The following is a 25,519-nucleotide window of genomic DNA, read 5'->3' on the forward strand; positions in this document are numbered from 1 at the left end:
AGCAGCAGATCTTATTTCATTCATCTAACCGAAAACCTCTTCAAAAAACCAACTGACATTGAGACGAGGGAACAGGAAGTGTAAAAATACAAACCTATTTCTGGGTTTCAGGACTCAATCACTATTTTTAGTCCTTCAATGGTCTCAAGGAAGAATGTGTGTAAGAATTTGTCACTGACTGTAATTTATTGAATACAGCAGGAACACGTGCAGCAATTTAAGCTTAAGAAACTAAAAGCATGGTCTTATTCTGGCCCATTTTTGCAACATCACAGCTTATGTGCAGCGGTAGCAACAGCTTTTCTGACATCCTGTGAATGCAGCATTCATTCAAACGAGCTTTGACAGATCATTCCAGACTTGTGACTATGAACAAGTCTCTTTCACAGCCAGAAACAAGAAAAAACCCAAGACAGCGTCACCCAGAATGTTTCTCCAGCGACAGTAAATGAAAGAGCAGATTTGTGGACAGTGACGGTTACTTGATCTTACAGAGACACAGTCACATTTTCTGCTTCATGACTGCTGGTAACAGAAGCAGAGTGTCTGCAGTTCACTGTCACTGACGCAGCTGCATGTTTTGGGTGATGAAAGCCTAGGCTCTGTAGCCTTCGGAGAGTTGCTCATGTCCATAAATATTGATAATCTGCCTCGAACTGTAAGAATAACAGTGTGATTAACATCCGATCGTGGCTTTTTTTTTTTTCCACCTCAACATCACATTGTTTTCCTCCAGCCTGGGTGGAACTGGAGCACATGGCTTTGTGGGAAGTTGTGAGCTATAATTATGACGCTTCCCACCCAGAATATTTCTGGCTTTCACGTTCAGATTTACTCCCTCTCTCTCTTAGAGGTGCTTATATTCACTGGGCTTTTCTGAATAATTCAGAGGTCCCGCTGCTTTGGAACGGTGTGAGTAATTAGGTTATAAGGGGAAGGCCAAGTGCTAATAGTTAGTGTAATCAAAAAAAATAAAGGTGTTGTGGATAACCTCCCCTGAGTTATTCTTGTAATTATTATTATTGCAAACATTTAATTGCATGCCCTCTTATTTCCCAGTATGAGGTGGAGTGTGTGTGTGTGTGTGTGTGTGTGTGTGTGTGTGTGTGTGTGTGTGTGTGTTCAAGTGTTGATGAACTACAAATTTTCCAGCTTTCCAATGGTAAGATTCCTGTGACTAGTGGCCCAACAATATTCAGATAGAACAGCAATAGTTTCCTTGATGGACAGTGAAAAATATACAACATACCCTCATTTTGGCACAAAGATCTCTCAAATAACACTCTGAACTGAACTGAAGATAAGGTGTAATATCCTGCCATTATGCCCCCTGGCCTCTCCAGTTTTTAACTGTGCATCTGTGTTTCAATGTTAGATAAATATGATGAATTTCCTCACCGCCATCTAATGTCATCACAACACAGAAGCCCTGTGTTTTTTAGCCAGCTGTGCCAAAATGCGTCCATCGTATCAGGGAGAACACTTCCTGACAGCTGAAAATGTGATCGTCAGACACTGTTCCTCTTCTGTTCAGTACGAAAAGAAGCTCATACATCTATGAAATTCACACTGCCCTCTAATGTCATCACAACAGGTAAGCCCTGTGATTTTTAGCCAGCAATGCCGAAATGTGTCCATTATATCAGGGCGAAAGCTCTCTGACAGCTCACCCCTGCCCGTCGCTATCGCCCGGCCTCGCTGTGTCTGAACTCGTGTCTCCTTTTCCCCTTTCTCCTATCTAAAATGTTGAGCTAACAGCCTTCTCATCTCCACTGTCACATGTTACGGCCCCTACTATTGAGTGGGTGGTCTTATTAGTCACCATGAGAATCTCGATCCTATCCTAACAGCCTTTACAATGTGGCAAACTAACAGGATTATAGTTATAAAGCAGACAGAGAACAGTTAAAACAAGAACATGACATTGTAGTGTTCAACATGATTCATTTATAAGTGTAAGTTTGACATATATAACAATACATGTATACAGGGATAATTCAACATATCTTGGAGATAAATACACCCACAGTCATCGCTCTTTCTTCTTATTCTCTCTCTGTCAGCATCTGGTCTGGACAGCTGGCTCAGCAACATCACACTCTGAGAGGAGAGGAGTCTTTATTTGTTACATACAGTTGATTCAGTTGGGCAGCGGGCAGCCATCGCACGGTGCCTGGGGATAAACTCCAGCTCAACTGAGTATGAATATTCCTAAAACCTCCACACACCTGTGACCGTAACTCTAACATTCACTTTCCTTATTTGCCTTCTTAGCCACTAAATGCTCAACTACGTTCACCAGCTGGTCACTTACTTTGTCTGTCTGTTGTTTGGCGCTGAGCAGGTAGTCTGCAGTAGGTTTTTAGAGCTTTGTCACTGAAAACAGCTGTGAGGCTATGAGAGCGGTGTGACTGAACCAAAACACTGAGCTTAAAGATTCTGTAAGGCTGTGTGGAGCTGAAGGAAAGTCAGATCCATTGACCTATGAAGTATTGTTAACATAAAAATAGAAGAGGAACTCAAAGTCAGTATCTGCAGAAATAATAACGTGTGTGGTTTAAATATTTTGCCGCGTTGTAAGGATTTAAGATCAACCTCTTTATAGTGCTTTACTCACAAAGAGGTTTTTAGAAGTCAGCGCCAAATTGGTAATATTAAGTCTTGTGGATACTGATACAAATGTGCTCTATCTCAGTGTCCTATTATGTCAGAGTTATCACTGCTGCTTTTTTACTCTTGTGTGCTTCAAAATGCAAAAGAAAGTAGTTTTGCACAGCTGCTCAGTTCCTTTTTTAACACGGGCAGCTGTAGATCCTGTGAACTTTTCAGGGGGAGTTTTTTCTGTTTCAACACTTTCATTCATCCATTTCATTGAAAAATACATGCATACAGTCCTAATTCTCACTAATATTCTATTCTGTTCTATTCTATTTAAATTTTTCCTCACTCTGTCTCTCCAAAGCATTTGCTGTTGCAATGACCCAGTTTCGCAATTGTGATCAATACAGTTTCATCTTATTTGGTTGACTCCAGTTCCTCAGTGCTGCTTATGAAGGGATCAATACAAGAGAGGGAGGGAGAGGTCAGGTCTTCCACTGCTGCTCGCTGGCTCCACAGAATCCAAACCTTTCAAAGCGCGGTGGTTCGATAGCTTGTTAGTATGCCTGACAATCTCACGACAGAGAATGAAATGCAAAAGAGGACACTCGAAATATAAATGTGTCACTTTTTAAGCTGAGTCTGGTGTAAGACTTGCATTGCATTTGTGCGTACAGTTGTCTTTGCTGTAATGGTTGTAACTCACCAACTCTTGTGTTCCTCCGGGTAAAATGGGCCTTTTAATCTTCCTCAGTGTCAGTGTCACCGGGTGTTGGAGGAAGTCTCAGCCGACTGTGTGTCTCTGACTGCAATTATGTTGCAAGAAGAGCAGGAAAGGTTCAGCTCGGTTCAACTTTTGGAGCGGGGAGGGAAAGAGAAGAAAAACAAACCTTATACAACTCAGACAATCATTTGTGAAGTAAAGCAGCTCACCTTTGGTTCCCCTCTGTCTGCCCCAGTCTTGTCAGGATTGATGGCTTCTGAAAATTGTGTTTTTGAATTCAGAGCTTCGTGATCGGGCATGCTCAGAGGATCAATCAGGACTTCATAGGGGACAGCAGGATGTTTCCAGGAGGAGGAGATGTGGACGCTCCAGCTCTCAGACTGTCCAAAGGTCCCTGTGGATAAACACCACATCTCCATTTTAATGTTTTGCCGAACTGCAAGACATGGTGCTGAAAGAATGTGACACAGTGGAAACTGTGGCTTCTTAAAATGTCACAATGTCTGAATTCATCTGAAATCATTTCTCTGCAGTGGGGCTCCACTGTGCAGCACACCTCCTGCAGACCCACAGAGAAAAAATCAAATCTCCATCTCCAAAGGAGAAAAATAAATGTATTATTGCTTTTCATTACATGAACGTTTTACTGACATTTTGTCAAGAGCAACTTTTTTTCAGAAAAGGTTCTACAAAGATAGATTTCATTTTCTTCTTTCTGTCTACTTTTGTAGTGAATGTGCATCAAAGCGAAATAACCATTTGACAAAGGTGACAGCAGTTAAACGCAATAACTCAGCATTTTGGGAAATGCAAAGTTAGATGAGAAGATTGATGTCGCTTTCATGTCTGTGAGTTAAATGTGAAGCTACAGCCAACCGCCAGTTAGCTCAGCTTAAAGGGCAACTCCACCAATTTAAGGGGTGTCTACACTTCCTCGGAGTACAGATGTACAAAAAGTAGTATAAAGCTTTTTGTGGCTCCAGAGGAAGCCACATGCAATCTGATTAGTTGCATCCAGTGATGTCACTTTGCGGCTAAGTTGCATTGTGGGTAATGCAGGGGTCTGTTTTTTTTGTCTGCTGAGTCACTTTTGATCATTTGCTTTTAAACAGTATTATAGGAGTGAAATGCAAGACCAGTGGACTGCTTTCCATCCTGGAACCCACATTACCTACAATGCAACTTAGTCACTAATGACATCAATATGTAATATATCTTTCTTTTAATCTGTAGACTCACCAAACTATTACATGAGAATGTGCTGTTTTACAAAGCTGTTTCTTGACATGGCTCAGTGGAACTGCCTGTTTAACTATTCTTTAAAGGTCTCTAGCTCCTGAAAGCCCCAGGTTCACAATGTCTTAGTTATTTTTTGTATTAATTATTTAAATTTAAGTTTATTTGCTAAAATGGACTAAGACAAATCTACATTTTCACCAGAATGTTATGGCCTTTTTTCAGCTCCTGCATCACGACCTGAATGAATCTCCTGGCTCTGCTCTGAATCTGCTTAAAAGGTCTATTTAAATAATATTGTGCTCACATGGTGCATATTCCTAAATGAATCTGCTGCTCGCAAAACGTAATTAATACGTTGTTAACCCTGGGCCAGGTAGTGATGCAGCGTGGGAGTATTGGTTGTTTACCGGCTCTCTAAGCAAAATGTAATTAAGCTTTCATGTAGTTTGCTGGGAGAGCAGTACTTGACGGGTACTTGGAGGTGACAGGGCACATACAAAACACATGAAGAGTGGGAGGACATGAGGGGGAGTCTCATGGAAAGTTAATCCATCCATGTGTACCATCTCACTGAATTGAACATGCCCATGAATAACAGCATTTCCACCTTAATCGCTGCACCACGATCAAGATTAATGTTATATGCATGAACATCAATAATGTCCAGAAAGAGAAGATTGACTGATGCATAATGACACTCACCAATGAATTCTCCATGTGCACTCCAAAGGCGCACGGTGCAGTCCGTAGATGAAGTAAGTACCACTTGATCATTGTCAACAATCTGCAGGCTGGACCAGAATAAAGAGACACAAGATGAAATGAGAGAAGACGTTTCTGGCGGAACGCTCTAAATCACCCACTGTGTTTGTACGTTTGATGACAGATGCACCCCGGGCAGCATCTCACCTATGCTGATCTTCTGTTTCAGACCTTCCCACACGCAGTCTCTTTTACACTTTTTACATGTTTTACTGCAGCAGAACGCCCCAGACTGAGGATGATTGGTTCCAATAAGGATGTACTCACAGGGAATTTAAGTACATCACTTGCTTAAAGTTAAGGACACGACCTAAAGTCTTACTTCTGTTGTGTCATAGCTGCCCATTAACTTGAAACTTAAAGGCATAATGTGCCTGCTGTGTGTAACCACAGATAAACACATAATTAACAAGCACACACCTCGGCACAACCCTCCAGATTTTGTGCAAATACAGACGAGGTACATGCTTACTGCTCTGCCTGCATTTGTGTAGCTGAGCCCTGCCCCACCCTCAGTCAAGCAGACACACAATACTGAGAGCAGACAAGAGAGAATGAGACAGTAACCTGACCTGGTTGCTATGTTTTTGAGTCCTGTTCTCACACCCTGAATATTGTCAATGGTTGAGTGAATGAACAGAGGGAGCGACTTAAGTGAAAACAAAGCAGTGAATCAGAGTAATAAAATGAAATTTTCTGATATTTACAGCAGTTAACTTCTGAACAAACTTCTGCACAAAAAAACACGCCCACACCTCTGCACAACCCTCCAGATGTTGTGCGACTACAGCCAAACTGCATCCTTAATCCTGTCCGCTGTTTGCCTCTCTCTGCTCTGCCTCTGTGTGTGTTTTTATGTGTGGCTCAGCCCCACCCACAGTCAAACAGACACACAGACCAAGAGCAGGTAAAGGCCCCCACACACCGCCCAGACGTCCAACTGCCTAATCCGATCACTCTCCGACCACTCTGTTGCCTCTCGTCTGACCCGTTCAGCAGAAAAGTCGCATTGAACACACCGCTTTGACGTGCTGCCAGCTCCACAGTAGTGTGTATGTTCTGTGCATGCGCGAGATGCAATAAGCGGGTGGCTCTAGTGTTAAAGACGCTGGACTAGAGGTTTATGCACGCAACTCTTTTTACTTTCGATCAAAACGAAACTTAACTATTTCAGACAAAAACAGCTGCATACTAAACATGCAGCGAGGCATTACCAAACGAACACTGAACGGACATAATAACAGCTATTCTCATGCCAGTACTCCAAAACATGAAAACAAGAAATGACGGAACGGAGTGCGTAGTAAAACTCAGCGCACACAGTATTCCGCCCCTCCCACACACCGCGCTGATTCTCTAGCGCACAATCAGAATGGTCATACAGCTGGCACACAACCAATCAGAGAATCCAATGGCTCAGATGTCCGACAGCCAACCTCCTCAGACTATGCATGTTCAGTCCGAGCCGACAACGTCCACGCAGCTCTGAAATCTTCCGACGTAGCTGAACACACCAAACATATTTGTTCCCGACCTCGTCCGAGCCTCCCCAAACGCTTCAGACATCCAACGGTTGGACCGGTGTGTTCCTGCCTTAGGAGAGGTGGACACCGTGATGCACCCTGGCTGTGTTTTTGTAGAGCCCTGACTTTATTGGCTGGGAGCTACACTGACTACTCTGAACTGCCTGCAACCCCCAGAACACAGCAAAGGGTTCTGTCCAGATACAGCCACCAGCGCACACTTATAATCTTCATTTCTAAATAAAATCCTGGGTAGTATTCTTCGAGACACAAGGAATTTGTGACTGACACCGACAAAGCATGTTGTGTATTTACATACCCAGTGATCTTGCTGGTATGGGCACGCCAGAAGTTTTCAGCTTTATGAATGTAAAAAAACAAACAAAGGCATCATTGTTAAAATGATTTCACATGTTGTGATGGACAATATCTATCAACATATTTATTGTATGTAAAATGAAAGCCAATTACAATGCAACAAAAATTATTCATCTAACCTTGAGGTAATTTTATCTTAGGGGCAAACTTTTCCATGTTGTAAACATAGATGTAACCAATTCGGTCAGCAGCATACAGCAACGTCGTCTTGTCTGTTTTAGCCAGTTTTGTAATCTTTTGCTGGAATCTAGACTGCACAATGAAAAATAAAATTGAATGTGCAAATGTAATTTTCAATCATAGCACTGAAATATCAGTAATGGCTCTCTTCCACTCAAACTAGCAGAACAAAAAGAAGCAGAATCAAACAGTAACACCAAGTAGTTATCTCCCCTGTGGTGAGCAAACGTTGCCCTCCCTGCAGACAGACTTAATACATTCCCTTAGATAATAGTCCCCTCCAAACAATCTGATATGTAATATAATGCAAAACGTGCCAGGCAACAAATTGTAGAAACTAATCATGAAGAAATAAAAGCACATGATGATAAAAGAGTCCAAAAGTTGTTAAGAGCCATTGTTGCTATGTGACAAAAGGAATGTGGGGTCTGATAACACAGAAAAAAATGTTGTTTTTAAAGCTTTGTGTGCAAAATATTAACAGTTGTATAGCCTGGAAAGATCCTTTCTGCCCTCTTTAGGAAGATTACATATGCACATGTTTGATTTCAGCTTCATGCGATGTTCACCCGCCTCCATATCTCTGCTTTGCATTTCATGGCTGCAAGGAACATACCTGCTGGTTGTCCAAAAACTAGAACTAAGCAAAGAAACAGTGCACCACAAAATTATCTTCTTGTTAAATCAGCAAAGAGAAAGTAAAGAAAAACTAGAGTCTAATCCCTTGATATCCAAAAGCGAAATCCAAAAGAAATTAGTTAAATATCTCACCGCTTTGAAGCTGCCCACAAACTTTCCTCCACCGAGCACACTCCAGAGGTTTATACAACCTTTGAAAGAGAAAAAAACATAATTAACAGTGCATAGACAGACATTGTTGCAAGCTGTAAAGTGCAACCGTGAGCTGTAATTTATGCTTTTATAACACTGACCCATGACCCCGGATGACAGGAGGGCTGTGGCCGAGGAAAACTGCTGTAACTTGGAGTTCTTCAGGAAAATGATGCAGGGAACGCTCACGTCCAGTCCTGGGTGACAGGTAAAAAAATGCAATGATCCAATCACATCAGAGTTTTTATTGAATACATTAATCATTTACACTGAGGCTCCAAAATCACCTTCAACATTTTGCTGCTCAGCTTGAAGTGGGCCGACAAACCGGCACTGTACGCGTCCAGAAACCGCGTTCCACACTATAATCTCTCCATCATAGCTGCTGGTGGCGAGGAGAGATGGGGGACACTGTGCCGCACAAAGGATGTCGTCCTTATGGCCATTTTTCTGAGGAAAGACAGAGTGTGAGTCTCTTTTAACAACTGCAGGATACATGATGAATTTGCAGCTCAACAGGCCAAAGTAGCTTTATTTCCGTCATGGCCAAGGGTAATCTGAAGGATTCCTGTCTTTGTTTGCACCTAAAAAGACATAGTGTATTAATTTCCCATCACTTCAGGCGTGTTTTAAGCCACCTTGGAAACGTATCAAAGCTAAATTGGCAGAAGAGGCGCAATAAGTTATAATATGTAACGCTCCTGCATTAAAATGGGTAAAAAAAACGACTGGACCTTTGTTGTGTATCTGCGACAGTGCTCAAACCCAGAGAAATATGTAATTTTATTCAAGTAATAGTGCATTTCATTAGATATCTGTCGTTGTAACTCCTGGAAGAAAGTCCGAGAGTGAGGAAGGAAGTTGACGAACGTGATTAAACATAACGTGAGTGGAACTTTAATACATTTTCATCAGCAATAGTAGTTGTTTAACAAACAAGACGCCAACTCCCATGATCCATTGTTTTGGCTGAAATGAAATACTGTGCGTTTAAAACCAAATGGCATCATCTACGTGATAAAGCCCTGAAATTGTATGAATGGCACGTATTCATCTAAATAGATTTGGGAGCATTTTTGCCTGATTTACTTTCAGAGTGAAATGCTTGCTAATTATCTCAACGCGTCATTTCTTTGTTTCGCGTCCGTGAAAAAACCCCCAGATTTCTTAAAATAACATTAAGCTTTGGTTTAGCAAGGCTCGCTGTTTACCCCATTCTACCAGTCTTAAAGTTAAGCTAATTATCTCGTGTGTGGCTCATTTTTTTCAGCAGTCTCGCAGGCGTGACAGTGAAATCCATCTCTTCATTTATCTCTCGGCAAGAGAGCGGAAGAAGTACGATTTCGAGAAAGTCTCTCAATTATTTCCCAACCTCATCAACTGGGAAACGATCATGGACTTTTCACACCTCACAGAGCAGGCTAAGTGAACGTCTCAAAGGTCAGCAGTCTGTTATCCAAAAACCTAAGGAGTCTCATTACAACAGTGAGAAGAAACTGTGGCTGTTTGAAGCCATGTGTGACTGTCAGAGAGTTTCCACTGAAGTCTTGATTTTTGCCTACAGTACTCTGGCCAAGTGTGTCACACAGTATGGATCAATGACTGAATTGATGTCAAACCCCCGAACGAGCAACACAAGCCAAACATCACTCCTTCCTCTGTACTTCCCGCTGATACAAAGCAATTCATCCTGCGCTTCATGTGCTTTATTCCTCACTGAGCTCAACAGGAATATTTTTTTGCTCAGAGCGACGCTGCCAACAAGACTGCACACAAACCCGGGTAAGGCAGATGGTATTTTTGACTTAGGCGCTGATTAGTGAACTTAATATAAATTGTATTCCGAGGCAAACGCGAAATATTTAGCTGAACTGGGCCATGTTTTCAATGTTTTATGAGATGCAACACAACACTGACCATCTGGAGGCTCAGACACATTCAGAGTGAACCCCAGGCTCCGCAGATAAAGAGAAAGAGACCAATATATAGAGAGCAACCCATTGATCTCCCTCCTGCAGGCCATTAATGGAAAACAATTTCGAGGAAGGGTTTTGTAGATAATCAAAGGGGTCACTTTTCTTACTGGCCACTGTAATTCAATCTTTCTGCTCTGTTAATGGGCCTCTTTGGGGGTCAGTGGAACCACCCGCCATAATGAAAGAGATGGAAGGGGACTCAGCGTCACCTCCTCCAGTGGATCATACGGCATTAGTGAGAATCCATTTTCCCTCCTACAGCTCGTGTAAAGACAGAGAGATTCCGGGCCTTTAAAGCTAACGTGACCACATTATACAGGCAGAACCAGGATCAGATAAAGGAAGTGGAACATACTGTGTGATATTACTGGGGACTGATTGTACAGCTTTGACAGCGCGAGGCTACATTCATTATCTCAGTTGATGAGTTTGCCTGATAATGATCTGTGATGGTTATAGAATGTTGAGTTTAGCTTTGAGTGATGTATGTTATGCTATATCATATGAACAGCAGATCTGTCTCCGGAAAATGAGTTTTTATGATGAAATATCCTGACAACTATTTGATTGATTGCCATGAAGTCTGGCGCACGTACAATAGATCATACCGATTTTTGTTGATCTCTGGACATTTCATCTCCCGCCACCACCAAAGTTTATGTGCACTTACCTGCAAAACCAATTACATTCCTGTCAGCCTCAGCTGTACTTTGTGTTTAGTGCTAATTAACAAATGTTACCATGCAAAACTAAGATGGTGTATAATTAAGCAGGTCAATATGACCCATGTTGACGCATGTTGTCCAGAACATCAGTTGCAGAAGTAAATCATATGAGCCTAGACCATGATTTTTTTTCGATGTAAACTAGAAGAGAGCCATAGTTTTCCTAACAACTTTTAGAAACACACAACCTATTCTTGGTGTACCTATACTATGGGGCAGCTGTAGCTCAGGAGGTAGACCGGGTCGTCTAGTAATCAGAAGGTCATTGGTTTGAATCCCAGCTCCCCCCAGCTGCATGTCGAAGTGTCCTTGAGTGCTCCTGATGAGCAGTTAGCACCTTGCATGGCAGCCTCCACCATCAGTGTATGAATGTGTGTGTGAATGGGTGAATGTGGCAAGTATTGTAAAGCGCTTTGAGCGGTCAGTAGACTGGAAAAGCGCTGTAAGAATGCCAAGACCATTTACCAAAAAATGCAAGACCAAAACATTGGACTTGCCGGCCGGCCCCCCTTCGGATTACTTTCATTTAATTTCCTCAACCTATTTTAATGCTGATCCTAAACACATTAAAAGTCAGGTCAATAGAAATCTCTAACCTCTCACAGGATACAAACTTGCCAGCATGACAGTCAAAATGAATAAACACAACAAAATGACCAAACCAACACAACTTGCAGTATTTCTGTCTTTATCCATCTTCTCATATCACCTGACCTCTTAAAGGCTTTCCGGCAGAAAACTTCTCATATAACCGCCCAAAGGCTCTTATAAGGCAGACTAGGTCAAATAAACACATGACTGAAATAACAACGGGGCTGGGACACTCAAGGAGCTCACCGAAGTGTGTGCTGGTAGCGACATACGCTTGCTAGAGTTGTCACTGCCTGTTAGCATGCCGATGTTAGCATACAGCTCCATCCATCCCTCTGCCTGACTGCAGCCTCGGCCTCAGTTGAAGCATCTTGCATTTTGCTTGACTTTTTACAGATATTGTAGTGCAACAATTAAGCAGTCAAATCAAGCCAGCGGCTTCTTTCACAAATCATTAAATCTAAAACCCACTCTGACAAGATGATCGATGATGAGAAATTGAAATCCCTCAGGAACATCAATCGTGTTGGCAGCTATCTGAAGTGCCTCGGATTAGAAAACTGTGACATTTCAGAAGACTAAACCATTTCTGCTGAAATAATCGCATTGCTTTTTTGAGTATTTGATGATCATGCGGCTGAACTTTTGTTCCAGAACTAATCCTGCTATCATTTTTTTGCGCAAACAAAAACACATGCTTGGAAAAATCCCAGAGGATAAAATACTGATGTGACCCTGAATGACAGAGTAATGGGGGTGCTCAGGGCATTTGGTGCACACCTCGTGCTCTGAACTGAGTCAGTGATAAAACCATGCCATCATTTCAGTGACAGCTCGGGAGCAGAGCCTGTCATAGACTACAGGTATACTGACAGGTCAAAGCCGGGCTGCTCCAGGACTTAGACAAAGGGGATCTGTGTGATGTGAGGACATCCAGAGAAACGTTCCTAAAAATAATCAATAAAGTATAAATTAGTATCCTGTGTATACAATATGCATGCAGGAAGATTTAAGTAAAAGAAGGCCTTTCAAAATATGTAAAAGAAAAACGTTTAAACTGAGAAAAGCTGAACAAGGAAAGAGGAAGAACAAAAGGGAGATGGGGGTTGGGGTAACTCGCTGCTTGAGTTCAAACTTTTTCTGCAGGCGATGCAGCGCAGTGGGCCAGAGATCAGGGAGGCTTTGTTGTACATCTCTCTCTCTCTCTCTCTCTCTTTTCAGCCAGTCAGCAAAAACAATTGTGAGGACCAAAGACTACAGTCTCCTCGGTGTGTCCATCTGATATGAACACAGAAGCAGCAGCGAAGCTTCATACTCAGAGGCCTGCAGGTGCACCACTGACTGAGGCTGAGCCAGGACTCACTGGCCATGGACTTCCACTATACATAATGCAGGTCAGTGTGAAGCTAATTTAACTATTTCTTATTCTACCGGGTGCTTTTCTGTTTAAAAATGACGATCGCACATTTAGAACTGGAGAGTGTATCTCATTGAAAGAAGAGCAAAGAACGACGTTGGAGGATTTTTCTGGTTAGAAAAGATGTTTTCACTCTTCTCGACTGGCTCAACTGGTGGTGCAGCTCAGTCCTATTCTAGATTGTTACCTGTCAAGTGTTTTGTTTTTGAAAAGGTGCCGCCCTTTTCCAAACCGTTTGTAGCGGAGCCTTTCTGGATGGTTCTGTGTAACAAACCATATGAACAGCAGTACTGTGAAATTTTACACACACGTTATGTGATAAACTTAATCATACGTTACTTTCCACCACTGGGGAGATATAGAATTTCATTCTTTTAAGAAATAAAAAGAAACTGAAGCAACAAAAGAGTGTCTGTTTTCACGATGATTATGAATAGATAAGCAAAGTGGCAAATGAATAACTACAGAGCTAGAACACAATGTTCACTCGCCTGATGTGTTTTTGATCACGCATTCAGTTCAACAACAACAACAAAAAAAGATCCAATTTGTCTTTTTGTCACTTTCAACTCAGAAAGCTGGGCTTTTTCAGAAATGGAAGAATAATGATCGAATCCATCCAATGTCTCTACCTCTGTCATCTAGTCTGCCTGAAATAAATGTCACAGAGGGAATAGAAACTCTCAGTCAGAGCCCACTGAACTGCTGATTATTTTGGTCTGTCTTCTCTCTCCGAGTTATTGTCAAGACAGTTTTCTGTTCATTAATCACCAGATCATCCTGCCACGAAGGCTGCGGCCTCTGGACATGATGGAGGTCCTCAGGTATGTCCTGACGATACAGAGATACACAATCAGCAAACGGGAGACATTTTATACATCAATATTGTTTTATGTGTGGATTATAAAAGTAATGGCTGGTGGAAAATCCTATGTGCACATTAAAATTCTTATTAACCAGGCGAGGGCGAGGACACCCGCCACGCAGCAAAGAAAATGTGCACACTCCTTTCTCAATCATCTGGATTTCTGATGAAATTCAAAGCAGGCTGTAGCGTATGTTACAAGAACTATTCTTTTTTTTTTTTTTTTCTTTTGCTGGTAATAACAATGTAAACAAATGCAAATGGTATGCACCACCTTGGAAGGATGGAGAAATTGGAGAAATAATTGGAATGGGATTTCTGTAATTCAAATAATACCCAGAGCTCATGTGTTCTCTTTTGTACTCACCGAGTAAATGTCAATCTTCCGGTCCCGGCCGACAGACATCACATAGCTTCGAACATAAATAGCACAAACTCAACGTGGATTGGAATTTATACCGAGCAGGAAAGACTTGCCAGATGTCCCTTCATTACTCACAAATTCCTGTGAACTTTCAGGAAGATGCAATCACAAACCTCGTGACGTTCACCGTCTGCAAGGAAGATTCAAATTGATTTTTCACAATTACTGGAGAATACATTATTTCCACCCAGTCAGCAGAATAATTGATGGCAATGTACATTTCTGCAAACCGCTGATATATCAACATTTTATATTTATTGATGTTGCAACTTTTTCCTCTGGTTTCATTTATGTTGAGACGATGCCGTGCTCTTATTGTGGCACAAAAATCACTCGGTTAGGGTTAAAAGTTTTGGCTTTAAGTTCCTGGTTTTTTCACCAAAGACACAGCTGGAGATGTCACCGCCTCTGATCAAAAATATCTTCTTTCCACAAATACAACTGGAGATGCTCTGTGAAATGCTCATGTACAATACTTACCCTTCTTAAGTGTCTTGAGGCACTGACCATTGTTGAAGTTCCAGATCTTTAAACAACCGTCGCTCCCACCTGTGATGAGTCTGCAAAAACAAGAACATGCTGTAGTGAGATGACGTTGTGTATCTCATTAGACGACAGGCGAGAACATTTCACATGCCGCTCCATGTACTGTACCTCCTCCCTTTGTGGTCAAAGGTCATGCAGGTGATGACATATGAGTCAGGCGTGCCACCAAACTCAAAAACCTGTCGCCCTGAGTCAAAATCCCAGACTTTCACCACCTGAAAGCGGTCACATATTGACAGCCGATATATGTCACGGTCACGTTCCTGTCTTTATACAGACTGTATTCATTTGTCAGTGGTAATGCGAAGGTGGTCATCCGTGTCTACAGCGTTGTAAAAGACTAACTGACTCACAGATCCATCAGTGCAGCTGACAACTTGACGAAACTCCTCACTGTAGCCGCAGCACATTACAGGCTCATTATGTGAAACAGTCAGACGGCTGTGAAGCCGTGGCCTTACAGAGGGAGAGATAACAAGAAGAGTAACAGGGAGATGAATATTAAGGAGCCAGAGTCACCCCTGAAGAAGAACAAATCCTAAATTCTGTATCTTTTGGGTGAAAGTGGGATATTTAATCCGTTAAAGGGAAAATCTTCAAAATCATCATCTGTCTTCTTTCAGTTACAGAACTTCACAAACCATCATCCATAAATTAGCTCAGCAGAGGAATAGTTCCAAAATATCTTCAGAGCACTTTGGATTCTATGATGAATAAAGCACAAAGGCATGACAGCCAACCTTATCTTCAGGGAGAGCGCAGCCATAGAGTCTGCCGCGATGTACAGGGACTTCATCGCAGAGGAGTACGAGCACGCACACATGTCACCACGAATCCCGCTTGCTTTGGGCTCCGCTGTAAACAGGCAACACTGATCTTGAATGTGCCAGATCTGAAATGGGAACAGGTGAACAGCGATGGAAGAAGAAGTTGCATAATATATTCAAGAAAAGTAAATATCACACTGAGTGCTCTATTACCAACCCAGTTTCGCAGCAGTTGGTGAAATACTGTCAAGATTTGATCTAAAGGGTTTGTGTGCGTGGGCATGATTTGCTCGTTTTTTCATGACGCACAAGTTGAAAATAGAAATATTGTTTCCATGTCGACAAATCTTAAAGGTTGAATCTCATCAGTATTTCACAAATTTATTTCATCAACATATGACTGAAGGAACTTGTTTCTAACCTTAACCAAACTGTTTTTATTTGCTGAGGCCTAATGACAGACTACATGTGAACCGTGGACTCTGGTGTTACAGTCCTGAAGTCTGCACAGCGACTCCATCACGGTTCATAAATGTAGTGTTTCATTCAGTCACAGAAACTTATTGCAGGAACGGAAATCATTAATGAAAACACTAAATTATATTCATTATGTTCCATTACTGCCTCTCAAGCCCCCGATATCCTACACACGGTCCATTTAATGCACTGCATATACAGACATTTGGATCATTTAGAAGAAACAAAACCAGAAGTCATGAATCACTTTCGCAGTGCCGTCTATGGAGACTGAGAAGATGTGACTGTCCTCAGTGGCGATGCAGACGTAGACGATGGGGGCACAATGGCCTTTCAAAACCCCAGTTGGTTTCCTAAAAAAGAAAACAAACCACATTGCTTTTTTTTTTTTTTTAATGATGTTACTCGTCTCAAAGTAAACCCACTGAGTTCTGGTTCCTCACCCAGAGAAATGTGGGTTCCACATGCGTATCAGTCTGTCCATGCCTCCAGTGACCAGCAGGCTGTGCTTCTGACTGAGGTCGAACGTCTTGACGCCTTTGTGGATGCTGAAAACTGTCTGGTCGAATGACGCCCGGAGCTGTGGAGTCCAGCTCAGTTGGACCTTCTTGGTCTTACCTTCGTAGCAGGCCTCTCTGATCTCACTCAGCTGCTGCTCGGCGTCCGTCAGAGGCAGCACACAACCTCGAGACGGGGGAAAAACACAAAGCTCTTCATCACAAGGCCACGAGCATCGATCAAAAACATGCCGTTGATGCAATGGTTCGCCATTATCAGAATAAACGACCACGGCAGCGAATGGACACGGGCGATCCTGAACACACACACACACATAGACATGCTGGCACTGATTGGTGAATTTGTGAAAGATGAGTCATCAAGAGTCATCCTTCACAGCTCCCCTACCAGGCTGCTGCAGCTCAACACCAAGTTTAATTACTGCTCATCGCAGAGTGAAAGGAGTTAAAGGAGCAGTTCACCCAGAAATAATAAATTCAGTCATTATCGACTCATTCCCATGCTGCTGGAAAGCCAGGTGATGTTTTGTCATCCACTAAACTTTTCTAGAGCTTCACGGCAAAACAATGGAGCATTCTCCCGAACAACTGAAGAAGACAGGGGACGGCAAAAACTACCCTTTTTTTAATCTTAAGTCAACAAAAATGTCAGGGAGAATATGACTGTGTGACAAACGAGTATGTTTTGTTTTTGTTTTGGATTGTTATCCCGATGGCGCCGAGAAAATAACGAATAAAAATAAAAAGCGACAGACAACTTACCGATAACAAGAGACAATGATTCTTCGTTTGATGAGGAGACGACAGCTTGAAAACCCTGAAAATATTTTGCCTAAAATATCGAGAGGAGAGTTAGTTTCTCGCTCTATTTCAGGATTATCTGTTCTTACTGAAGGAGGAGTATTTACTGCTACACGGCGTCTGCAGACATTGTGAGTTGTCACTTTAGCTAAACTTAAACATAGTTATTTACAAGGTGACACATTGACACAGAGAGGCAAAACGTCACCTGTGTCACCCAGTCCTGATGAACCTTCCATCTGACAAACGTCACATTCGGAGAGAGCACTGCATTGTCAACTGCTATGTTGGGCACATTTTCAATCTTTGGTAATTTATTCCACAACCTATGAAATGAGAGGAAGAGATGTACAGTCAAACCAGAAACTGGTGTCATTTTCCTAGAAACAGCCGCACATACATAATAATGTATAATTTATATGATTGCCTCGGAACCTATAGGAAGCAGAAGGTATAATTTTCTACCACGTCTCTCACTGTGCTAATGCCACTTTCAAACAGGCTGTTTTCACAGAGTGCGTGTACTCTGTTCCTGTAGAAGCAGAATAAAATGACTGCGTAACCACGACTTACATAGATATACACTGAATAACTACATGTGCACACATACACATACATGTGTTTGCATGGTGAATGCAGTGAAAGGTGCCACATTTGAATGAAAAAGGAATACAAAAGGGGACCTTTTCCGACGGTGTTGGCCCCAATACAGCAGCAACACACTGACCTGCAAATCAGTGAAGTTTAGACTCAGCTGAAGGTTACAGGCTGGATTAATGGGAAAATCAAAAACAAAAGATAAAAACTCTTACTGAATTGGAGATGAAACATTTTGGTCCTCAGTATGATTAAAGTCAAAACATATTTCATTAAGCTGTTGGTGTTTTTAATGTTATCAAGAGGTTATTATCTTGAAAAGAAAAGATTTTTAAAAAACTGCATTATCTTTTGAGGACCAGAGAAGCTGCATTCACTTCAAATGTGGATGAAAATTCAGAAAACAAGCCCTGACCTCAAAAAAAAAAAAATAATAAAAAAAAAAAATCACAATGTTGTAGCTTCATCATTGTATGAAATCGAAGACGGCTTCTTTACTTTGAGTATATAAAACCTTGCAAGGACTGCCATCGGCAATAACACAGTGCTCCACCGAAGATCACGTTGTTGGGTGGAAAGAAGGAAGTACACAAATCTGACTGTCTGTTAAAAGTTGATGTCCCCCTCAGACTGAGTTGAGTTTTCCACAGTCATGATTAAACTAGTAGAAATAGTGTATATTTTATGTACTAATAACACCTTCATAATGTGTTTATGATACCTTGCTATGCCGTCCTCAAATTCCTGTTCAAATAACCCTGATTAACAGTGTGTATGATTGCTAACTAAACAGTAGAAGTGAGTGAATATGAATATGGATGAATATGTGTAGCAGGTCTTTAGAAAGGGCAGGATCACCTGAGGGTGTCTCCGACAGAGGATATTAAAATGATAGTCACACATCCCTGAAACACAAACACAATAATTAACCTCTCTCAGTGGTATTCAGGTGGCACATAATGAATGATTTCTGTTTGATACGTGGATCAGATTCGAACAAAAGGTTTTACCTCAGTGTCTCCATACAGAACACAGCATTTATCAGCGCCAGTGTAGCTACAGAGGAAACACACAAACCATCACATGTATGGACTTATTCACTACATTTGCAGGAGGGTGTGTTGTCATGCAGTTTTGTTGCTCACCCGTAGTCTAATGTCAAAGGCACCGTGTCCAGTGCACTGATCTGACAATAAGGATCCAGAGTGGAGAGCTCGTAAAGCTGGATCTCTCTGTCCCTGCAAGATAAAAGAGACATGCGCAATACACAAAGCTAGAACTAAAGAGAGCAATCATAACGCTCGGTAAGTAATTTGGTCATCTAGAAATTATAAAACGTTTCTCCTGTTACCCCGTCGCGATCATCAGTTTGTTGTACTCTGTCATCAGAGTAAAATCACTCGCCCACTTTGACTTCCTGTTTGCAGGACCTTCATTCTGCAAAAAGATAAATACATTTGTTAAAAGCTTTAACCAAATTCAAAAGGGTACTATAGAAGGTATGATAGCTGTATAAAATGATGCCATCTGATACAACAGACATTAATAAATGTGAAGATTATCTTGTCATCTGTCTATACAAGTGTTTTATTATATTTTTCATATTTTGTCCTTACGTAAATAAATAGAGGAGTGACAATGTGACACAAAAACCTTACGCATATGAATAATATTAAAAGGTATTTCCATGAATTTTACAGGGAGTAATACTGTATATGTGAAAATGAAGCCATTTGTGGCGCCAGAGGAAGCTCTATTTAATCTGATGACCTGACAGGCACGCTTGAGGAGCGGTTCACCATTACTCTCCTGCCTGTCAGGTCGCACTCGGGGATCGACACTTTTTGTCTGGCATGACGGCGACGCGCAGGAGCGCAGCAGCTAACGTGAGTAGTTCAAAAACCTTCTTTTTCATAAACTCTGTGTACACAAACAATGTTCTCAATGCTCTAGTTCATGAGTAGAGACCCTAGTGATGCTACGAGCAAAGTTTCATGTTGTGTCGAGCCTTCTTAGTGTTCTAAAAATAGCGATTTTGATGCTAGCATGTCCTGCCCCATGCACTCCCGTTCAAAATTAACGTGCCCCAAAACCGAAACTACGGTAAATCTTAAAAGTGCCTCTTTCGTCGTAATTATGCTTTCACACGAAGGTTTGACTCATATTCAATCCCAAATAAAGCCTCGGTTGCTTTTTGGCGAGAGTTTCGCTTTAAGACTGCATCACCCACAAGGCAACAAATTATCAGATAACATGCAGCTTCCTCTGAAGCCAAAAAAGGCTCGATACTATCTATTCACATATGCAGTAGTACTCCCCAAGACCTGTAAACACACTTTAATGTGTGAAATTGGTGTTAGTTAGTCTTAAAGTAAATATATCCACTGAAAATAAGCAAATCAAGAGTTAATTGATCAAGAACAAGCGTTGCCTGCACAGCCTGAACCTGATATTAAGTTCAAGAAGAAACTCATTTGTCCCCTAAGTGCAGTTGGTTTTGCAGCATAAAGTGCGACATAAAAAAAAACATGGACTTAGAGGCACTGCACCAATGAACAAGCGTTATCATTAGGACAGCAATAACAACATTACACTGATGACTATACTGTTGTCCATCTCCTAAAACTGAGACCAGAATAGCACTCCAATAAAAATACATCAACAAAATCATCCAGTGACAACAGTGTCATCAGAACCAACAAACAAACAATACATCTTTTACTCATCCGTAGACCTCCAAAAACTATTAAAAACACATCAGTGAGCGCTGAACGACATGTTCCTTTATTACAAAGAACATCCCGGCCACTGTTATTTATTTTGAGTCTGTGTCACACAGAGTACATGTGCTCATGCTGTAAATACTGCCTAGAGCACCTGGAATATTAATTAGGAGCTAAAAATAGTCCCCAACAAATCCAGTCTTGTTATTTTAGGAAATTATTATTAATTTTTTTTTCTAAATACACAGACAGTGTATGAGTATTGAAAGCTGGACCTACATTTGGGATTTGTTGACAATAACAAAAATATAAAGACCGACACCAGATTTATCACGTCAGTGTACAAAAGTTTTGACATACAAACATGGGTTTGGTCTTCAGTGGTTTAAGTTCAGGGCTCCAGTGGCAAACAACCCCGTCTTCCCGCACAGTGACGATGGTGCCATCGTGGGTGGAGTGGATGTTGACGATGGGAATACCGTGAGTTAACGTCTTCATAGTGGCCGGCAGAATGAAAGCCACCTCCTTACTGCGTCTCACAGTTTCCTGCCTCTCGTTGTATTCCTGCAGCAGGTGCGCGCAGAAGTCCCCCTGTATCACATCACTTAGTGTTACAACTGTTGTTGTACAGTTTCACACTCTGTTTTTATTTATGTTTTACACAGCTGTAGGTGATGACTGCTATTATCTATATTTTTAAATTGTTGTATTATTACTTAATACCTCATTTAAAATCACATTTTTTTAATTCATGTTTGTTAAACAGGTGCAATATTTTTCCAATTTTTATGTAGAACATTAGAAATGAACTAAAAATAACAACAGAATGTGATAAATTACACTTTTGACATTTTGTATATGAAGTGTGTCGCAGAGATATCTTTCGAAGTTGTGTACAGGACTTAAGAAAGTAACCCTAACCCTAAAGGTGCATGTCATCCCGATCCCCTGTGAAAATGATAGTCTTGTATTGTATTTAATTGTAAAATGAAGGCTTGAGTCTTGCTCCAGAGTTACATCAGGTATCTAGAAATATCCTCCAATAATGTATTACCAGCACGCCAGAGCATTGTTTGCAGCTGTACAATCCACACAGCCCGTATAAATCGACTAACTATCCAGCCGAGGAACAAAACACTGAAAAGCTAATAAGAATTAAGTCAAGCATCGAGAGTCAATACCAGCGTAAGCTATTACCTTCACCTTGGAGTCGGCACAAGACAAATATGTTAGTGTACAGTCAACGTGGCAGTTGAAAACTGATTTAGCTTGAATCATTGTGTTCAGTTACACTTGCTCCACAAATCCTGATTGAATTTCAGTTCTGGGAAATAATCCTGTCATATATCACAGTGGCATGACTTTTATTCATTTTTTATTGCAGGTGCCTGGTTAGCATGCATGGAAATGTTCTCCTTACACTGAATAAAAAAAAGCTGCATACTCTGTGAGAAACAAATGTGAATTTCATCTCACCCATGAAATCCTTCCTCGGTCTGAGTAATCAATCTTCTTAAATAACCCTTGAATCTGGGCATTGCTCTGGGAACGTTCAAAAGAACAAAAGAGAAAAGCATAATCACACTTAGTGTAAATTAGTCAGGTAATTGCGAAGGCTTGAAAAGAAGTGAGACGCAGATGAGAGAATCTGAGGGGAGAGTAAGATATGAAGAGAAATGTCACACTGTCTTACTGTCTGAGGCAGAGACAAACACTTCTTCACTATACGTCCAAAAGTCTTCGCATCAGTGGATCTCAAGCCACCCGTTTCAAATTCCTTCACAAAGAAAAATACAGTCAAATCATCCAGAAATGAATACCAAGGCTGTCAGTGTGGTTTCAAAAGGTGCACTTTATACTCTACCTCAAATGCTAGTTTCAGTTTCTGGAGGTCGTCGAGCGTTATCGTCTCATCGATCTTGTTGGAAAAAGAACGTATCACAACGTGAGCCGATTGCAGGTTGATTATAGATATAATAAGAGAGCACGCAGGACGATTAAACCATTTGAACCTGAACAGAAACTTCTTTTTTTTCCCCCTTTTTTTCATTCCACTCACCAGGCAGTTCATAAAGTCTGAGTGCTAAAAATACAAATCAGGGTTAGAGAGCAGGGTGAACAGCGCATGCTAACACTGAACACTGATTAGTTATCAGCACACATGATTAGGGCTCCACCTCTGAGTAATACTGACAATCTGTGATGGCCACCCACCACCAGCCAGGACATGTCTCCGAGTTGCTCGCACGTGGCCCTCGTGTTAATGGGCCTCTTGTCAATTTGCCACGGTCTCCTAGCAACGGGTCCTCGATCCATGACACTCTTTGATCTATCATTAATAAATAACAGGGATAAACAGGCCTAAATGCCTGGAGGGTGTTAGTGGGGTCGAGGTTTCCCCCACGGTGTCTCCTGAAATGCTGAGATAATAGTTTAATCAGTCAAGAGTGATGGAAGCACTGAAAGTGTTCACATAACCTCGACCGCTCTGCGAATCCTTTTATTAGAGCTGCATAACTTTAAACTCCTGAGCCTGTTCCGCCTCATCTGTTATGGCACGGCGGTCATTACATTCAGCACGAGGGAGCGCCACTGACATCTTCAGCTGAATCCCACAAACTTCAGCCGTCATTGCCGTCAGCCTGAGCGCTTGAATCTACGGCCCTTTAAAATAGTCGGCTCAGCCTCAGCATCTATATGTCTGTCTTCCTGAGGCCTGAAACATGGCCATCCTGAGCTCTGGGACAGATTGTTCGGCCTGATGCACTGTCAGGCTGAGAGTAAATTGATCATCAACTTGATTTAAAATGGCATTTGGCCCGCTGCTGCTGAGATACCTCCAGCTGGAGTTGAGTTTAAGGACTTTGAAAAGAGTCTATAGGCTGAGACGTGTTACAATGAGGCGCTCTAGTGACACCTTGAGGCGAAAAGAAGCAGCTCCAAGAAAGTAGACCCACTGAGAAAGGGTGACAATTTATCATGGCGCTAAAATATTCCTTTAAAAGATGCAGATGGGGTCAAAAAGGTCACATTTACTTCTCTGATCTGAAAAAAAAAGAAGATGTTTTGAAAACCGCACCTGAAGGCTGCAAGCTGAATGGACACTGTGGTGTTGTCGTTTGGTGATTTGAGCCTGGTCCCCGAGTGTGACAGAGTGTCTTCTCCTGTTCTGTCTCAGCAGTTCTCGAACCAACCATTCAGGCTGCGCTTTTCTGTCCTCGCTGACACCCACTCGTCTCGGTGCCGAGAAGTCATCCGTGACTTTACCTGGCCCAGAAATGTTCCTCATCCTCTCCCCTGAACCCCCCAGTTCAGAGAGGATACTGGAGGATTTTGATATGTTATTTTGATTAAATGTGTGCAATGTTCTGGTGGTTAGTATTAAACCTGCACAAAGTATTTTTGACAGATATTACATGTGTGATCTGATTCATGATGAGTTGGAATGATCATTTTTGCATGATTATTTGAGTTTTCACTGACAACAACTATCACAATCATGATGCTGCGACGTTTGTTGGCGTCTCAACCCCAACAAACATGTTTTTCTAAATCTGGAGAACAAATGTGTTGACCTCTGCAGCAGCACTAGAGCTCTGAATTATAATGCTGTTACACATTTAACCCTTTTCAAAAGTGTGTAGCTTCTGCGATTGGGACATTGCACTTGCCATTATTTTTGAGTATGCTCATATTTTGATAGATACTGTTTGATCTCTTATTCAAAGTATATTAGGAGGACGTTATTTTATCTGTAATGACTCAGAGTAGCCAACACTGTTATATGTCTTACAAATAGAATTATGAATATTAAAAAATATGATTTTAGTGAGGTAATAAGTAACACATATCAATACAACAATTACACAGCATTTCTATTTTTTGTTCGACGGCCATCAATTTGGAAAGCATGATGCAACAAATTTCATAATTCAGGCTGAATGCATGTAAGTATTTAAGTAAGATTTTGAGTTACTAGTACTTTATTGAATGTTTCCACGTTCTGTTACTCTAAACTTCCACTCCACTACATTTTTGAGGCAAACATTGCACTTATACTCCACTCCATTTATTTGCGAACCTTAGTTACTAGTTACTTTGCAGATTACATGCTGCATCAGAGCCAAAGTAGAGTTACACATTTATACAGCAAACACTGAAAAAAACACTGATTCTGACAATATGAGAAATGCTTAATATTCAATCTGAGCCAGGCCAGTTACTGGTTGACACATAGTCCAGAGTATTTGCATGCATGTGATCACATTTATAGTTCACTTGTACTTTTGATACTTTATATTTTTTTCCAGGAAATTGCTTTTGATACTTAAGTACATTAATATTGGAAACTTTAGTCCCATCTTGTTTGGTATACTTTCACTTTTACCTGAGTAATATTTCAATTCAATATTTTTAATTTTACTCAAGTATGACTTTTGGGTATAGCTTTCTTTTTTACAACACTGTATGAATGTGATTATAAGCTCCAGGTGACCTGACTTCCTGTGATTCATGGTGTCTGCTCAGTGCTGCCACAGGTAGCAACTCAAGCGCCATGACAACAGTAAACATAACAGAATAAAACAAGGCCTCAGTCTCGGTCAAGACATTAAACTCTTAATGTGAAATTGAGATAAAAGTGGTATTGAATAGAAATCAAATTCAACAACAACATGTGTCTAACAATAGCAGTAAGGAGTGCAACAGCACAGCGGATTACCTGGTCACGCATTGGGTTTCTAACCTCCCTGAAGCTGAAGAGGAGCGAGCCTTTCTCCCCGGTGGCATCCTGGCTAGATGGTGTGTCTTAAAGGTGGATGTGGTGCTGAAAACACACTTAAGTGCAGCTCATTTCCT

General features: G+C 41.4%; 1 protein-coding gene across 1 annotated transcript; it reads right to left on the bottom strand.

The window, feature by feature from the left end:
* Positions 1 to 1,954: 1,954 nt before the first annotated feature.
* On the bottom strand, positions 1,955 to 25,451 carry wdr95 (WD40 repeat domain 95). The gene is made up of 30 exons (XM_030396313.1): positions 25,383 to 25,451; positions 23,742 to 23,985; positions 22,527 to 22,580; positions 22,356 to 22,439; positions 22,139 to 22,204; positions 21,023 to 21,253; positions 19,291 to 19,376; positions 19,085 to 19,177; positions 18,950 to 18,995; positions 18,798 to 18,844; positions 17,551 to 17,668; positions 17,304 to 17,373; positions 16,467 to 16,707; positions 16,271 to 16,376; positions 15,520 to 15,671; positions 15,133 to 15,235; positions 14,888 to 14,994; positions 14,714 to 14,793; positions 14,309 to 14,363; positions 14,177 to 14,222; positions 13,716 to 13,775; positions 8,523 to 8,685; positions 8,337 to 8,432; positions 8,176 to 8,234; positions 7,344 to 7,476; positions 7,166 to 7,205; positions 5,264 to 5,352; positions 3,532 to 3,716; positions 3,305 to 3,404; positions 1,955 to 3,126 (listed from the first exon to the last, which is right to left on the bottom strand). Exons 1-29 carry the CDS (start codon positions 25,448 to 25,450, stop codon positions 3,339 to 3,341), a joined length of 2,988 nt encoding a protein of 995 aa, XP_030252173.1. The 5' UTR covers position 25,451; the 3' UTR covers positions 1,955 to 3,126; positions 3,305 to 3,338.
* Positions 25,452 to 25,519: the final 68 nt, after the last annotated feature.

This window comes from Sparus aurata, chromosome 2 (genome assembly GCF_900880675.1).
Source record: "Sparus aurata chromosome 2, fSpaAur1.1, whole genome shotgun sequence".
NCBI classification, from domain to species: Eukaryota; Metazoa; Chordata; class Actinopteri; order Spariformes; family Sparidae; genus Sparus; species Sparus aurata.

What these genes read in the sequence shown, in the direction of transcription:
- wdr95 (XM_030396313.1), bottom strand. Translation starts at nt 25,450, where the DNA reads ATGCCACCGGGGAGAAAGGCTCGCTCCTCTTCAGCTTCAGGGAGGTTA. An exon ending in CCTGTCATCCGGGGTCATGG is followed by an intron (nt 8,235 to 8,336) that starts GTCAGTGTTATA and finishes TCTCTTTCAAAG; the next exon opens with GTTGTATAAACCTCTGGAGT. An exon ending in CATACCAGCAAGATCACTGG is followed by an intron (nt 5,353 to 7,165) that starts GTATGTAAATAC and finishes ATTCTGGTCCAG; the next exon opens with CCTGCAGATTGTTGACAATG.